The 18,781-nt window shown below is 38.0% G+C and overlaps 2 protein-coding genes across 3 annotated transcripts in view; both read left to right on the top strand.

Moving 5' to 3' along the window:
* The window catches only part of naaladl2 (N-acetylated alpha-linked acidic dipeptidase like 2), a 546,561-nt gene extending 538,416 nt beyond the window's left edge, over nt 1-8,145 (top strand). The window contains exon 19 of the mRNA XM_086283107.1: nt 3,537-8,145. Within this exon, the coding sequence (XP_086139233.1) occupies nt 3,537-3,777 (241 nt within the window). The 3' untranslated portion in view covers nt 3,778-8,145. The remainder of the gene's footprint in view (nt 1-3,536) is intronic.
* Nucleotides 8,146-10,489: 2,344 nt separating this feature from the next.
* The window catches only part of LOC147301507 (uncharacterized), a 95,679-nt gene continuing 87,387 nt past the window's right edge, over nt 10,490-18,781 (top strand). For both annotated transcript variants that reach the window (XM_086283703.1, XM_086283702.1), the window contains exons 1-2: nt 10,490-10,668; nt 18,093-18,134. In XM_086283703.1, coding sequence (XP_086139829.1) covers nt 10,524-10,668; nt 18,093-18,134 — 187 coding nt within the window. In that variant the 5' untranslated portion in view covers nt 10,490-10,523. The remainder of the gene's footprint in view (nt 10,669-18,092; nt 18,135-18,781) is intronic.

The raw sequence follows: 18,781 nt of genomic DNA, 5'->3' as shown, positions 1-18,781 counted from the left end.
TGTGGCAATGTGCTGTGCTTACAATATCATACATTAATTGAAATAAAACTAATCATAATACCAATGTGGAGGAACTCGGAGGCAAAACAACTGGAAAGGTCTCATTAAAATAACAACATAGAACATAACATAAGTGTGATGTGAACTAAAAACTGGGCGGAAAAATGTTTGTCAGATATACATTTGCTATGCTGGTGAAATTGAACGTTAAGAGCTTTTGGGAGAGTATTTATCTTTACTAATGAACATGATGAACGAGTCAACACTTGGAATATCCTTTTAATGCTGTGAGCAGACTTAAGATGCTTTCAATGTTTAAGCCAAAAAGTACATTCCAGGTAAAACCCTTACATGATCTTTTAACTTTGGGAAAACGTGTTGAGTTATGCGTAGGACAACTTTGACTCCTTCTAACGGCATCGGCAATGGTAAGAGTGAAACATCAGTCGAGTCCAGTCAAACTTCCTCTTTCCATTCACTCATGTTACATTTATACCCCAGGTGTTGATTTAAGTAGAATTTATCTGAGGCACTACATGCAGTAACCCCCACTGACTGGCCGATTAAACCAACTGCAAAGCATCAGACTTGGGTGGAACTGTAACTGATTGATGTTGGCTTTCAAGTTTATTTTGACGGTAATATCACTGGGACACGAAAGGAGGTGGCGGTACTAACTGTGATTAAGGATTATATGAATCACTCAGATCTCGAATTCCTCCAGAGGAGGAAAGACTTTTCCACTCCCTCCCTTCCACAGCCACTCATGGGGTACAGTACATTGAAAAGAAAAGGCCTGCAGCTCATATAGACATAAAGCTGCAATGTTGATATTAAAACATCAAACTCAGGACACAAATCTAAAGTTAGTGCAGGGCAATCTCCACACATCATATGCACAATTATTTTAACTTCTCTGCCAATTTAACTTCTATCACTGCATTAGAGAATGCTTCCAAATAACAAGACAAAACAAAAAAGTATGATAACTAAAAATTAAATAACACATCTTATGCATAAATACATTTTTAATATCATAGTTTTTTATTACTACATTTTATATTGTTGGGGTTTTGGTTTTTTTTGTTTGTTTGTTTTGTTTTTTTACTTTTCAATTTCAACAAATGTGCAATTTTTGCAGCATGTAGAACTTCCTGATTTTGGCTTTCTGGATAATGCAGTATACTACCCCACAGACTGAGTAGCACATGAACTATCATTGCCATCTACATATTTGCACTTTTTTTTGGCAATACAAAATCCCCTCAGTTTATCACAACAAAAGTAATTTCACTGTGCTTTATATTTTAAAGTAATCCCTCAACATTAAAGATAAAAGCTCAAAGACCTCTATGAGCAAGCGTTTGGAGACAAAGAATTAGAAAAAAGACCTTTAGTCTCTTGAGGGTGACCATCTGCCTGAATCCGTAGGGGTAAGGGAAAAGAGGAAAACACAAAGAACTGACATACAAAAAAGAGGGGGGAAAAAAACAAACTATGAGAGATAATAACACAAAGTTAATATAATATGCACTAGTGGAATATAAGTATGTAAAGTGCAAAAGAGAGGAGAGACAAAATATATCATTGGAGGGCCTCCAGCAGCCTGAGCCTATAGCAGCATGATCACGGGTGGCTCAGGGTAATCTGATCCAGCCCTAACTAAACTCACAAAGGAATCGTTTTATTTCTAATCTTAAAAGTAGGGAGGTTGTAATTGACTTGAAAGGAAAGTTTCGTTTAGTAGTAGAGTAGTTATTGCTGGCCAGATTTTCATACTAAGTCACTGCCAAATATTTTGACACCTATTCCAATGATTTTTGGAATATATCAAAGTGTCTCACATGCAGGAGCCAAATTTTACATTTTGATATTCCATGTATCATATATTCTATGACCCTATTGTACCTTTGTAAATATTGCACCTAACCATCCTTAACTTGGAGGAGAAGCGTCACTGGTGTCATATACTGGTTTTATGTTGTAGAGCAGATACAGAATCTTCATAGCACTCTGACTTTGAGTCTAAATTGTGTACTGAAGGTCAATGCTCCTTCACACCCTGCAGCCCACGACCTGTGTCTTAACACATGAAGAATCACTCCATTTACTTTTTGAGACTGGCAGTTCAGCCACTTTAAGAGAAATCAATGTACTTGAGCCCCGAGGAGCGCAACACTCCGCAGTCACTGCCTTTCTGACCTACAAATGAGTATTCTGCTACCCTCAAAGGCTCATCTGTATTTATATACATGCTTTGCTTTAGGTGTGTGGCAGCGAGTAGCAAATGTGACAAAACCACAAAGAGAAACAGAATGCAATTGTTTAAGGACAGTAGTTTGTGTTTTATAGTACGCTAATGAATTTCATGTGACAAAACGTTTGATAATTCTGTTATTGTCGTGACTTCTCGCAAAAATGCAAAAACATGACATGCAAAATGGGCTGGCCTAAAGTGCCATCTTGTTATACACAGATCCACGATATCACATGAGGTAGAGCTCTGTGGTGTTGATGGCAATGAGCTTTTCTGTTCCCAGGGAATCTCTTTCATCTTTCCCAACAAATCAAACAAAAACCCTGTGCCAAGTATAAAACAGCATTATGTTGTTATGCTTACTCTGTGTGTCCCTATAAAGACTTATGAAAATATATGAAAAAAATATGAGCTGTCAGCACAATGAGTGCTCCATTTCATTGTTACTGTTCAACACAGATGTTAAAAATCCAGTACATCTGGCAGTCATCTAGAATTAATAGAACATTACATTATGTATGTAACTAGCATTTGGAGTTTTAATGGGCTTGCTCCCACTTTTACCAAATTTATATCCATGTTAAAAAGATTTTATGCCTTTAACTAAACCGGAATTACTTGAAAGACTAACTCACAGAACGCCTCTTTACTGCCTGTCTTTTTCAGTTTTTAATTTGTTGTAAAAAGGTTATTGTTTTGATGGCTGTTGCTTTTATTATTATTATTATTTCTTTTTGCATTTTGAAAAATACAAATATGAAATGTGCTTCACAAATAAAACTGCCATACTGGATAAATGTAATCATTAATTTAATTGAATTGTCGTGCTACATTCTGCTATTATGAACTTAGATGTAACTTCAGATAAACTAAAGGTGCACATAGCAGCATTTCAGACGTATTCTCCACGAAACACCTGAAGATATCACATGACTATTCATGCACACGTTTTCATGTTAAATGCATAAATGCACAGCAGCTGCTCCTCTATAGAGAATGAGCTCAGCAACCCCTGTAACTTTTTATGTTTAATTAACCACTGATGGTGAATGCTGATGTTTCTGTTGTCTTCCTGAATCGGTGAAAAAGAAGTGACTGATTTTACTCAGTGAATATGGTTGTCTGCACCAAAGTTCCCAAAGTTATTGCCTACCACTGAGCTTTAGACTGGGTAGGCCTGGGGGTCCTAAAACGGATTAGTATGGATGTTAGATATATACATTTTAAAACATGCCTGAGGTATTTAGTGACACTCTCTTGTCTTTATGTCCTTCAACAGGAATCTGTTATACAGCCTTCCAGGAAAGACTCCTCAGTTTTCCATCTTGAAGTTCCCTCGGGAAGCTGTCCTGCCTTGCAACATCCCCAGCAAAACAATCAAACACAACTCCGCAAACAAAGAAGTACTTTTCCATAGCGCCACAAACCAGTCTCTGTCTCTCATCCTCAGGGCCATCCAGTCAGCTGAGAGGCTTGTGTGCTTTGGTTTGGACTTGTTTGAGAATTATTCAAGTGAATGAGGATTTTTGCTGAAACGGACGTAACTGGCACATATTAAATTAATTACGTTTAATTCAATGCAAATAGCAGAAGACAGCTGATCTTCTAACCAATCTTACCCATCATACTATAGTCCTGAAAAAGGTTTAAGGTCATAGGAAATCCATCTATTGAAAAAACAATGCTCAAAGACATTGGAGCTGCCATTCCATAGTATCACCAGTCTACAATGTGTAAAGTATAAAGGTGTTCACTTCCACACCTCTCCAGTAATTAGTGTCAAACGAATGACAGCGATATGCAGTTCATATTGTAGAGAGACATTTCAGAGACTTGACTGATGAATGTATTGAAACAAATTTAACACACACTAGGGCTTATACATGCATATGATGCTTAGACAGTGAGGTTCTTTAAATTGCAATAAATTCTCTTCCAGTGAACGTAATAAACAGCATTAGTACTTTCTTAGTACTTTACACCAGGTATGTAATTTGTGCCTGAAAAGTTTTCATCAGGAGCAAATCCCTGCACAAGATTACGAGCTGTAGACACATTACTAAAAGCTGTTGTAAAGCCAGTGGGCAAAAATGGTTTGGGTCAGGGTAACTTTGACAACCTTGAAATCTTGTTTATACTAGAAAACAGTTAACTTTGCACTCACTGCGAGCACAATTGCTGGGACAACAAAATTTGGGAAAGCTGCTCCCTAAAATGTTCCAAATCCGATTTTTCATTTGGCGTCAAACCAAATACTAGCTGCCCAACCAAATGGCTAGTTTGCTTGGTTAATTAAAAAGCAGCCAATATTTTTTAGCTAATCCAGAGGCCTTTTTCTGTTTTATTACAAAATATTATAAGAATTAATAATAATTAATTGAATGTAATATAGATTTTGCCTCAGGATGCAAACAGTTTATAAATAAAGTTTTTGCTTTGGGGCAGGGGAATGCAACGTTAGCATTAGCAAAGTTAGATGCAAATTGAAATATTCTTAAAACTCAGCTCTCCGTGTGGCTTCGTGTAGCAAAAAGCCATTCTAGTATCAGCCTACCCAACAATCACCCTTTTGCTGACACTGTAAGCAGTGTCTGCTGCATTTGATGAAGCGCATCAACACAACTCAACTTGACACAATAACACAAATAAAATCAGCTCTTCTACAATTTCCATGTTGTAGCATAGTCAACAAAAAGGATCTTAAAGGTAGCTGTTTTAAATATGTCTTCATAGATGACTATGTGCAATGCCATTAATTTCTCCTGCTGATAAAACCAATATAGCTCCTCAGTGTCAGGTGAAAAGAAGCGGTTGTGTAATCCTTATTTTGAAGTATGAATGGTGGCTTAAAGCTGGGACTGGCTGTGTCATGCAAACGCCATATGAGAAAGACAAGTAAGAGAAATGCAAGATTAGAAGAGGGGCAATCAATAGACTAACACAGTCAACGTTAGTGTAAAAGGCATTTTTAATCAGCTGAACCAGATATCCTGTTTGACTACTCAGAAAACCAGTCCAGTGTAGTATTGCTGACAATCTCAGTGTCTACATCAGGTAAATATATTGGAAAATAAGTGAAATATTTTAGCATACATTCATTTAGTTTAAAGCAGAATGAGCAGCAGCACACACTGTAATGGCAGCTGGATGAATGTTTACAACCATTATGCCCTGTTTGACAGTTGCTTTCTATCTCCATTTGTCATTTATCCCATTTTCTCAGTGTGTGCACAACATACTGCAAACTCCTAGTGTTCTAAGTGACAACAGTCCTCTGTCTCTTTATTCTTCACACATTCTCTCACTAATTATTATCACAGTCAAGCAATCTCTCTCATTCTGCATCAGTTTGCTCACACGACAAGACACTTCTGAGTCTAAGGCTGATGTGCTCTTTTTAACAGCCTGCACATGCATGGATGGAGAGCTGAGCAATAAATCTCTTTTTTCATTAGCGTTTTTAATTAATATCGTGAAATTGTTTGGGAAACAAGTAGAGGATTGTTGTGAGCAAGAGCAATAGTATATCCTGGTTTGTGGTTTTTAAGCTGGAACCAATCTAAAGCTGTGAATGACAGATCAACAGCTCAATAATCCTTGAAATAACAAGAATCATGAGCTATAAATAATAGAAAAATAACTGGTTTCAGGTTTTTTGTAGTTAGGCATGATGTTTGTAATAGTGGTGTCTGTGATTATAGCAATGGGGAAAAGATAACAATTTTATACGTAATATTTCTTATCTTGACTTATTTAAATTAGTTTGAATGTGATAGACTTTTGTAGCATAATTAAGGGGTGGGAGGGTAATGGATGGGCTTAGAGTTTACATCTTGTAATTTCTTATTAAATTGGAGATTTGTACAGATTACACACTTATAAAATGTTCTGAGAAATAATTAAGCATCTGGAGAGATACCAACAGTGTTGACTACAATTGTTTTTCTTCCCCAGATAATCTGTCTGCTCTCTCATGTGTTTTAGTGTTTTTGCATTAATTGCGATGCACTCAAATAGTTGAATTTCAACCTTTCAAATCTCGTGCTTTTTTTTTTTTATTATTTCCTCTCAATTTCTAGAAAATATTTGATACGCAAAATTTTTGTAAGCTAAACTGATCATTTCTACACATGTTACTATCCAGTTTGTAAATAAGCAGAAATGCAATACTGATTTGATAAGAAAAAAAAACTCTTCAGGGATCAAAAAATGTAAATGTCGAATGCTTTAAATAACGTGCCTTTTATCAGAGGAGAAAATGCTTTAATTTATTTAAATGGCATACCAAAAACTTTAATTGACTGACCGTGGAATCTCATCAATAAGTTACTGATGTGGCATTAATATATCTGATTATCACGATCGTTTATTGGAGTAGCATTACACTGCATTTTGACTATATGCAAAACAAGTTTTAGTGGTGATGTAATTGTTTAAGAGTAAACACAGAAAACCCATTCTGCCTGTAGCTAGCTTAGCTATAGATTATGGACTGGCTGCTTGTGGTAAACAGACTGGACCAACAGCTGTAACTGTAACATCTGTTGAATTTTGTTAAATCCAACTTTTGAAAACTGATTGTTGTTACTAAGATTTTTATTTTTTAACTAGCTTGCTGTTTTAGCTAGTTAACAGATATGATAATACATATGTCATGTAATTAATCAGAAATTCAGTCATTACAAATGGCTAAAGGTTTTAAACTATCATGCATGCTGTGCATTACATACAAACCAGGCACATCAGTGGACTACCAATACAATAAGCATGTTATGCCTGCTCCGGTTCAGGTCTTTATTTTGAATATTTAAAAGACGTATCTTCCCTTTTTTTTTAAAGAGTTTCGTTGTTGTTTGATTAGTCTTTGTACACTTTGTAAAGTAAATGTATTGTCTGTTGTGTATTGTCCATGCGTGAGACATACTGATCCTGTCACTGTGTCACAGACTTAACATACAGTAAGCAGACTACCGTCCTAGATGGACAGAAAGTAGGTCTCACCTTAAAAGCTATTCAAACATTGTCACTGAGCTCTATGCATGACCGACACAAATATTATTGAGTGATACTACACATTATTTAATTACACTGTAAATTACCTAATTATCTACCACATACAGTTAATCCAATTTTGACAAACTAAAAGGTCAGTTTGATTCCATTTGGTCTGATGGGTTACAGTATGGTCAGTCTGCTTCACAGCATATGTTTTCATCTTTTTTAGTTTTGGTTTATACAGTAATTGCATGAGCCATGCAGAGTGTCATCATTACTTCACAATTTTGTACATGGATTATTGTTTTTGGCAGTTGCTATTGTCTGTTAATACATTGTACATAAACAACCAGAGGTTCACCAACTTTTTTTTAAATGAAAAGGTTACAGGCATGACAAGATAATAAGGGTACGAGGATAAAATATCACGTAAACATGATTATTGCAGTACAAATTGCATAATTGCACAAACACAGATTCACCCTACCTCTTAAGAGGTCTCAACCCACAGGTTTAAAAATACTTGACCTGGCTGAACTGTGAGCTGTCTACTGTGTACAGTATTTATTTGAAATTTTGGACAGTTAGGCTAAACTGATATGCAATGTGAAATATATATTTTTAATAAAATTAGACAATACTGGAAACTGCTGTATTGTGGAATTTGCACAAAATCTGAATGTTCTGTTTTCTAATTCTCAACATTTGCATTCTGCAATTATTAATCACACTGTGTTGTTATTGTTTTTCTTAATTGTATATTTAGAATGACCTGGTTTCTTATGCATGACATATTAACACTAACCCGCTTATGCAGGTTGTTGGCATGAATTTTTTGTCCTCTTCACTATGTAAAGTCTTGTTGAATTTTCAATGCAATAAAAACAGTTTTAAACTTCTGCCTTCATTTCTGCAACTGTAAACTTACATGTGCCATTATGTTTTCAACATCTGGAATAATGTTAGAGTAGTAGCTAAGTTAGTCACTTTAATTCCAAATTAGGGTGACAATAGGGATAAGGTTAGGTTATCTCTGTTCATGAAATTGTCACCTATAAAAAATACTCACACCGGAAAACTTATGAAAGTAGAACTGCAATTCTGAAATACATGTAGGAATATGTGCTTGTTTAGAATATGGCTAAATGGTTAAAACACAACCAAAAATGTAGCTCTATTATTAAGAGTGATTATTAAGATGAAAGCAAACTAAATTAGGGAAAGTAATATGGTTGGATAAGGAATAAACTGAATAAATGAAAAGAAACACTTGAAGGTCAATACACTTTTTTGTCAACTATTATTTGCCTGCAAAATGAGTGTGACAATAAAGCTGTCAGTTCAACAATCAATCTGTATTCCTAGCCTGACCTATGGCCACAAGCTATAGGTAGTGAAGAGGAGAAATGAGCTTCCTGAGAGGAGCTCCAAGACATAGTGAGGAGTTTAATCATTCAGAAAGGGTTCAGAGTAGAGTTGCTATTCCTCCGCATTGCAAGAAGTCAGTTGAGTTGGTCATTATGCCTCCTTGACACCTAATATGTGTGTTTGGGGCATGTCCAACTGGCAGCAGGCCCTGGGGCAAACACAGGATATGTTAAAGAGAGATTATGTCTCTCAGCAATGCTTTGGTATACTCTCTGAAGAGCTGGAGGGTGGAGGTATTACTGGAGAGTGGGCAAAAACAGATTTTAACATTTCGGGTGCCTGCTCACATCCACCCAGCTCAGTGTCACCTGTGAAACAGAGTTTTAACTTTTTTATGTGCATAGGGTACACTGATATGAATTCCCAACTTTACCAACACAACACTTGCTTTCAAGGTTCCCCTTGCTTCTGATAGGTTCAGGTTAGGAGAAGCTGGGTTATGGGTGTTGTTATTATTATTAATGTGCATGGATTTCTTAAGCTTTTATTGTTATATTGGTATTTGGCTTTCCACTGTCAGAGCTCTCAGAACTCAGAAGCCTGAGAGATGAAACTTGTTTACAAACTTAAATAAGTCCATGTACTTTCTTTGTTCAAGCTATTAAGGCAACGGAATCTGGATGACAGCACCTACACAGACATGCTTTCCATCCTTAGCTTTACTCCATGTTGAGCTATATGGAGTTGACCTACAGCTCATTTATTTCAGCATGATGCTCCAATGCTGTAAACAGCTTGTGCTGTAAGGGAGTTTTTAGTCTTCAAGCAGCCACAAATGTTGGGTGTGGTTGAGGTCAGACAACTTTTGGGTGAACGTCCATGACAGTCAGCAGTTCTTCTGCTTCGTGTAAGAGAGAGCTCTAATGTGTACTTGGCTGATTATCATGCTGCAGTGCAGATCTTTCAACACAAAGATGAAAAGGTGTAGCGTGTTCCTGTCAAGAGCATGCTAAAGCAACAGGAGTTGTTACAACACCAGGAAGAAATGCTGGCCAATCAAAAGCTCACAAACAATAACACACAGCACATTCTGATGTCAAAAAATTTGATAAAGATGCCCACCTTACAAGACAAAACCTCTGTTTTCCTTTTCTGCAAATCTTCACCCTAACAGGGCTTTTCTGAAGGCTCAGTTTGTCCATCTCCTTAAAGACAAAAGGCCAAAATGCATAGAAAAAGCTACGTTATGTCCCAAGATACACATGTAAGTGTGGACGTAGCCTAAGCCAGATGCCCAAACGATCTCATCTGGTTCCTTTTGATGTGGAGGAGCCGCATTACTGAATGAACAAAATTATCGAGCTCCTCATCCTATCTAAATGCACAAACTACCCTTTTGTTTCCCACAAAATCTCTGCTTCAAATAGAAATCAGTACATGGACATCAATGCTTTTTTAGCCATTGTACATACACAATATTTATTACCAATTTGTCTTTATCAATATCATGTTAAATGCCAGCACTCTTTCAAGTAATTTTGTCACATCTACTGAATCATCCCACATCATGCCTCAGCAGTATTTTCTGAAATATTGTATAAAATATTGTATAAAAGCGCTGCTTCTGTCTGTGTGCTCCCATCTCCTCTTTTATCACATTAAATCTGTCTTTTGCAGGCTGCTTCCTCTTTAAATGCTCATTATATTATTCACCATACCTGTTTTGAGCTAGCTTTGACTCAAACGTCCTTTGGGTGGATCATGCTCCAAACAGAAAGAAAGACCATCGAGCGCGCGCAGCATCCCGACGACAACGCGTGTTCGCGCGCTGCGAGAGAAGGGAGGGAGAGGAGGAGAGAGAGTGAGAGAGGAGATTGGGGGGGACAGAGATAGGGTAGTAAAAATGATGGCGACCGATTCAGTGGAGATAAGAAACCAAACGAGCCCCTGTCCCATCCCTGACAACAGTCTCAGCACTCTGTCCATCAAAATAACGCGGAAAAACCAGGACAGACACTGGAAGTTGCGGTTTATTTATCTGCAGTGCTGTGAGTACCGACACACACCACGACGTTTAGAGTCAAACACCGAACACAGGCTACACAAGTCCGCTCAGAAAATCATGGAAAATGTGCCGCATCCCTGTTTTAGGCGACGTTTGGTTTGTCGCAGCCGAATAAATTTATCATATAAACACATTTGAAGAGCCGAGCCTCCATTCATGTTACAGAGGGGGTGGAGGAGGCGGATAAACGCCCCGAAGGACAGGCACGGGGAGGACGCTGTTTCCACTAGAAAAATTAAAAAATAATTCCTGTTCATAAGGCAGTAAACATACATACCTAGCTTTGCAAAACCTTGTGTTTTACAACGCTTTACATTTCACTTCGGCATGCATTTAACAAAGGAAATATATGTTTATATATATATTTACTTACTACTTCAAATTAAATTTGAAGTACTAAGTAGCAAGTTATGTGAGAGAAGTTTCATGGAAATATATGCTATAGAGTCATATTTCTACGCAAGAAAAATGAAGCCACACTCCACACTACAGTGTCTGACAGGATATTTAATATTCCCAACCAGTAAAATTTTGCACTGCAGTGAAAGTTTAGTGTTGGTCTACAGGCTGTCACCACTTCCTATCAGTGAAGCAGCAGTGTTGAGTATGTGGGTTGTGACCATTACAAATTGGCCAAATCTTCTCTGCCAATTCCAAGCACTTTATTCTGCTGTGGACGCGTGTTTGGTGTCCTTTATTCAATTAGATGATGAAAGTCTCCAGAAACAACATATACTGACAATTTAACCCATCATTCATTAAACAAACAGGGGCCTCAGTAGTATGTGGAAGAACCATATACAGCCATAGCAGCTTGCCACCTCCTCCTTGTGGTGGCCACCTGCTTGGGCCCACACTGCTGTGGGATGGCGTCTCATTAGTCACCCAGCATTTGTCTCAAGTCAGCCAATGTGGTTGATTTGGTCACCCTGGCATGAACAGCACACCTAGACTGTGGACATATGGGATTGCCACTGGTTGGAGAATATTATCTCAATATTTCTCTGCATTGAGATGGCCTCCAATGTTGACAAGCTTGTTTTTCCAGTGACCATCAGACTGTAACCACCAAAGCTATTACCCTGTAAATTCAGCAGTCAGTGTTGCCCAGATTAACAAGGTCCACTTCAGGAAGGAATCAGGACACAGTGCTGAGAAGTGGGCTAGTACAACAAGAAGGCATACGTGTCTGGCAGCACATATGAACCAGCTGCTAATGGATGAGATGCAACCAGAATGGTTAACCAAATGCCAGACAGTCCTGATCCCCAAGGATCCCTAGAATGGATTAGTCGCATCCACCTCGTGGTCAATAACCCGCTTCAGCACCACACCTGTCAGATATCATAGGAGCTAAGATTAACAGGCACATGGCTCATAACATGAGCAGGGCACAGAAAGGAATTGGCAGAAACACCAGCTCCTGGTAGATAGAACGCTCGTGTCAAGACTTTAAGAGGAGACTGACCAACCTGTGCGCTCCCTGGATTGAGCAAAAGACAGCTATGACTCAGTGTCTCACACATGAAGGCCTAGAATTATACAAGATTAACAGGACCCTAAGAGCCTTCATCAGGAACAAGATGCTAGCAGGCAGGGCATATATGGAACACCATAACAAAGTAGCTGGCATAGTCTACAGCACGGGTCCCCAATCCCAGTCCACTAGGGCCGGTGTCCCTGCACGTTTTAGATGTGTCCTTGATCCATCACAGCTGATTTAAATGGATAAATTACCGTCTCAACATGTCTTGAAGTTCTCCAGAGGCCTGGTAATGAACTAATCATGTGATTCAGGTGTGTTGACCCAGGGTGAGATCTAAAACCTGCAGGGACACCGGCCCTCGTGGACTGGGATTGGGGACCCCTGGTCTACAGGAACATCTGTGCGAGTATGGCATGGAGGTCCTGAGGTCAAAATGGGATTTGCCCCCTAGGGTGGTTGCGAATGACCAAACTAAGATCGTGTGGGACGGCTGGACAAACTGGTGATGGCAAACCAACCGAACATAGTAGTGGACAAGCAGAGGAAGACAGCCATACTGATAGATTTACTGAGTTGTAGCAACATTGGGAAGAAGGAACATAAGAAGCGCCAGAAATGTAGAGCACAGGTCTAGGAACAGCAAAGATACTGTGTAGAACCCTCAAGCTCCCAGCACTCTGGGGGAGGATAAAGACCACCCGCAGGGCAAGTGGGGAATTTTAAAATCCCCCTTTCACCCCATCTCTACTAGATGATGTGAAGATAGATAGATAGATAGATAGATAGATAGATAGATAGATAGATAGATCTAACTACATTGAATTGAAACAACAAAAATATATGTAATAAACATTACAGGGGAAAAATACATATTTTTGTGTATCCAGGGTAAAATTGCCTACTTCTTCCTGAATTAAGATGACAGAGGCAGACATCTCAGATTTAGTGGTTACATTTGAATTTCAGTTATGTTTGACAATTAAGTTGCTGGTGGTGTACTTATATGCTTATATAAATCCTATTGATACTATGGCAGGTATTATCATTTTGGCAAAACAGGGATTACATTTGAAGGCAAAACTGTGTTTATGAAATTCACAAATTTAAACACAAATGGATAATGTTTTGAGCAAATTTTGCATTTATGTGATCATTTCAAATTGACTGAATCAAAACTCAATATAGGGTATTGTGTGATGTTAGTGAGGGTTCCTTTGCCTTTGTCAGGCTACACAAACTCCATCATTTCCACTCTGTATGTGTTTTTTTTTCTTCCTATCCTATATTGGGCAAGATTTTTCTCTTTTATTTGACAGAGACTCACACCAAAAGTCTGAGAGCTGGTAGCCCTGTTGATATTTGATCTTACCCGTACAAATAATTGATGCTGTTTTAAAATTCTTCTACTGAAAGTGGAAAGTTTCTCCTAAAATCAAAATTAGATTTTCTGACATCATGACTGGAAGCCAGTTTGAGTCCAGCAAGCATCATAGACCAGGGAGCTTTGGGAACCCGATGCCTCCCATATGGAAAAGAAATAGTAAAAACTTATATGATTTACTCATGAAAGTGGCCACTTTCTCATTACTTTCATATATTGTTTTAGTAAGTATCCAAAACATACAAGTTTCATTATATAATTTTTCAAGGGATCTTATATCTGTTTTCACTCTTGTATGCTTTTCATACAAGTTTCACACAAGACAGATACAAACTTTATAAGATTTATATATATCTTTTCCATAATGGCTCCTTTGCAAAAAATATCAAAAATTGACTTTATGTGATGTATGAGACAGCTTGTCGACACCCTAAACATCTGCAATGATATTTTTGAACATATTCATACATTCTGTTTTTTTGTTTTTTTTTTAAAACAAGGTGTAAATGTCATTTTTGAATTTCTTATTATGTTATTATTAAATTGCATTGAAAACCTCATCACACACAAATTATCATTCGAAGCAGGTCTTTCATATATCTTCAAATATTGTCTTGAGGGAATCTTTAAGGTTAGGTTAAGTCCTAAGTCATCATGTTACGTATTATAGCTTATTAAAGCCTCCCACCGCTGTACTTTTCTCTAAGCTTTCTCTTTTTGCCAGTGTCACTGTGGCAAAGTTTTTTCCATGCACTTTCTATATAAAGAAAGTTGTTTGTTTGTATTTTGTGAGTAAGAAGTGTCAAACTGTTTGCATGAATAAAGACAGGGGTCAATCAAAAATGAAGCATCCAAATCAAAGTGCTATTTATGAATATTAGGGTCACTTTGTCCAAGTTCCATGTTCCTTTCCTGCGGTTACAGTCTATATCTGTCTAAAATGAGTTATTGAGTTGTTATATTACATGCCTGCCCAGCTGTGAGAACGCAGACAATATGAAAGATTTTCATGACATGTCTGATTACCGTCACCATATGTGCCTCACTCATCTTTGGACGGCATTGAAAGAGTACAGAAGAGGACTGATAAGACAATCGTAAAAAACGACCAGGCTGATTGAAAATGACAGCCTATTTCTAGTGATGATGGGAGGTCCTTAGAGTCCAAGTGATGGATCATAGCTTTCTGACTACTCTCTGGTAATATGTAGCACAAATGTAAAAGCTTTTATGTGATGGTAAGGCTTCAGGTGTTGTTTTTGAAGTATAGTTTGAGCTACTAAAACTAAACTGGGTTAGGGTTACTGTTGGGTCCATAAATATTTGGACAGCGGCACAGTTTTTTAAATTATGCCTTCATATACCTTGTATGTGAAACTGTCTGATGAGTTCTGCATTTGGCTGAATCTGAGCAGAGAGTATGGCCTTGTTCACATCACAATTAGTCTTACTTTCTATATCAGCAGTCACATTATCAATAAACACTAGTGATCTTGTTCCACTGGATCCACTGGCAGCCATGCATAGCCATGTCCATCTCCACCTTCAGATAATGTGGTGTGTTTTTGATCAAGAGCTGTTCTTCCCCTTCTCAATGCGTTTCTCCTCCCATCACTCTTAACTTTGGTTGCAGCTATTCAAAGAATTTCTTTAGATGACCGTTCGGTTCTTGAGTGTAATCACAGTGCTGTAAAACCTCTGTGGTTATATTCATGAGAACACGTCTTGATTGTAGACTTTGGCATTGACACGTTTACCTCCTTGAGAGTGCTCTTGACTTTGCTAGATGCTGTGAAGGTTTATTTATTTGTTTGTTATTTTTTTAACCAAAGAATAAAATATGCCATCATCAACTTCAATTTTCTTCCTTGGTCTTTCAGGCCTTTTGGTGTTGCTAAGTTGGCCATTGGATTTCTTTTTTTAAGAGTGTCTGTATTGTTGATGTGGCAACAAGTAATCAAATCCAGATCTTTTATGTGCTCAATGTATTCCAGAGGTGAAGGCCTCACCTGAGTCAATTGTCCAGTTGCTTTTGAGTCTTTGAAAACGGAGAATTATGTATACAAATGGCTGTGATTTAGAAAAAGTGAATGCAACACTTTTGTTAAACCCTGTGAGTTAAAGCTGAGATGGTGCATTTCAATCACATGTTTATTGTTTGATTTAAAATCAACTGGTTGTGTACAGAGTCAAAAAAAAAGTAATTCAAATACTAAAAGTAGTTCACATAATTATAAAAATTCAGATGTCGACATAGTGGCCTGTAGCTTTTTTCTCTCTCTTTTAAATACAGTGTTTGATATATATATATACAGTTTTATATAAGGTGGGTGTGGCCATATGCTAAATAAATCCTGCTACTGTGTGGTGTATGGAGTACACTGGTTCTACTGACACTGTTCCACTGTTTGAGTTCTTTCCACAGTCCCGGTATTGGTCAGACCTTAGTTTGGACTAACCGTTATGCAGTGAAGAATGAATCTGAGACAGTCTCATTCCCTCATGGTGGTGATGTGTGACAAATCGTATGGCTGAGTGATTTTCTCTGTAGCCAGGTTTGAACACCCCCCTGCTCTAGTAAACGTAGAATTACCCGCCCACCAAAATACATACTATGTGGTCCCAAAACAAAACAATTTTTGTGACTAGTGAAAAAGAAGTACCTAGGAGTTCCCCCCCCTCAACACACACACACACTTTAAGCATGATGAGACAAAATGTAGACTATACCCGCAGGAGAGCTTGGTTGACTACAGTGAGTAGTGACTAAAAGTGGATCAGATGGAGCTTGCACTGCATAAAGGCATAACATTTCATGGTCCTTTACTGTTATTTTCCCTGGTCCTCCCTCCTTATTTGGCCAGCAGAGTTACCCTCTTTCTGTTCTCTCTTCTCATGTGATGTTGTGGCTTCTTGTGTGCACATTAATTTCAAAGAGTGCAAAGTTGTCCTCACCTAAAAATGTCCTTATCCATGTTGCAGATTGTGCAGAGATACCAACATGAAAGTGCAGCAGTATTAATTGCTAATTAATACCAATTGATACTAATATTATTCCCAATAAGCAAAAACTGCGCTTCCCAAACATAAAGATTGCAAACTCCATAACACTGACCAGGACCATTCATTTGAGTTAGTGGTACATTATAATTATGGAAGATGCTAACAGCTTCATTTTGCTGTTTAACATTTTAGTGTACGTTGATATCTGTGATATCTGCTGCTTGATGGAGACAGTGTGAAGGATCGTTTGGGGTTATTCACTGTAATCCTGAATTTAAATCTCAGAGTGATAGCGGTTACATAGAACGGGTTGTTTATGTGAGCCCGAGTGAGCTCGGAGATGATGTGTGCAGCTCTGAAAAATGTAGTTCCTTCCACAGCTGTGATTACACTGAAAAGGCCGATTGCACAGTGGAGTTACAGTGAAAGCTCTGCTGAGATATCAGGAAGGGTGCTTCAGTTATTTGAATTTGTGCTGCCTGGTTTATTTCTTTGTCTTTTATGCTAGACCATACACTCAATGTGTTCATCTGCTTTTCTATTCAGTATCCGTATGCTTAGGAAATGATAATGTGAGTCAGTGTGATTTGTCAATTTAATTTAGCCTTAAAAATAGCTGTAGAGTGGAAAGGCACTATATATATATATATATATATATATATATATACATTGAAACTGTTAATTGAGAGGTGCTCGACAAATATTGAAGACTCTGTAATGTAAGTTTTGGGGATATATAAGTAGAACCCCTACTTCTTTGGTCTGGAGTTGTCATGTCAAATCTAAAAAATATCGTATGGTTTTGCTGTCTCTTATATAACCTTTAGTGTTGAGTCAGCTCCATCTAATCCAAGGGTGGGGAACTCCAGGCCTCAAGGGCCGGTGTCCTGCAGGTTTTAGGTATCATCCTGCATCAACACACCTGAATCAAATGATTGGTTCATTAACAGGCCTCTGGAGAACTTGAAGCCATTTAAATCAGCTATGTTGGATCAAGAACACGTCTAAAACCTGCAGGACACCGGCCCTTGAGGCCTGGAGTTCCCCCACCCCCAATCTAATGAATGAAAGTAAAGAAGGTCCTGGCTGTGTTCAGTTTCATGGTGTGTGTTGAACACTGTTATATTTAGTAAGTTTTGGCCCTATAGCAGCTGATCCTTGCATGCACTACTTTTTGTAAGATGGCATAGTTTCTGTACCAAATGTGTGTTGTTTGGGTTGCACTTCGAAGACATCCACCAAACAGGGCAAAAGCTGTTTATGAACCGAAGCTGCAGCAAGTAATGCTACCCTGGAGGGTGTGGCCTGGGCAGGAAGATGCCACCTTTGACCATGCGTTCTCAGCTTAAGGCTGTTGCAGACATTCCTCCTGATTTGTTTCACCCAACTCAGTTGGTATTTGCAATATATTTAATTTTGTCTTTCTGTGAACCTCGGTGTTATTTTGTATGTTCAAGTCAAACATTTTGTTCCTACAAGTAGAACAAGAAATAATCATAATAATAATCACTCAAATAATCACTTTCTGTCTTCCCAGACTTTTTGACCATTGCAACAATACTGGGAACTGGAATCTTAGGTGAGTATTCACATATTCACAGCTTTTTTTTTCTTGAGGTGCATGAATCACAGTTTTTACAACATCAAGTAAAACGTCTGATAAGCAAACACACGTCAGTCTGTCCTGGAGGTTAACATCTTGGGCTAGGGTGTATAGTCCGCAGCAACAATAGCACTTTAGCTATTATGGTTTTGTTTTTTCTGTGTGTGCGCTTGTTTGTTTCTGTACTAAAAATGGTTGGACAGTGAGTAGTTGTTCTTCCTCTTCTGAAAGGTCTACTTCGGAAATTAAGGTTAAAGCCTGTTCTTCTCTGTTTGTTTGCTGGTTTTTCTGAGTCATCAGCCTTGGGTTTATTATGTTGGCTCAGCACTTGACCATATTTGTTTTTAGATGAATTAACACTTGCTTTGATGCACATAGAGTAGGTTAATGAGTTGACATCTTCAGTAAGCTCTTTGTGAGATGCACTCATTTCTGCTTATGGAACACATGTAGAGCCAATCTCAGCGGGAGGTTTTTATGAAACAAAACGCTGAAACTTAAATCACTATTCGGAGTGAGAATAACGCTCTGAATGACAAAGTAAATGTTCAAGTGAACTCTTATCAGGGCAGATGAACACCTCAAAAGCAAAATTTTACATACTTTTACGTACATAGTTGTTT

This window comes from Aulonocara sp. 'chitande type north' Nkhata Bay, linkage group LG23 (genome assembly GCF_057382095.1).
Source record: "Aulonocara sp. 'chitande type north' Nkhata Bay isolate Kocher_YH1m ecotype deep benthic linkage group LG23, A_spYH_male_GT1.1, whole genome shotgun sequence".
In the NCBI taxonomy this organism is placed as follows: Eukaryota; Metazoa; Chordata; class Actinopteri; order Cichliformes; family Cichlidae; genus Aulonocara; species Aulonocara sp. 'chitande type north' Nkhata Bay.
This window is presented reverse-complemented; position numbering and strand designations above follow the sequence as displayed.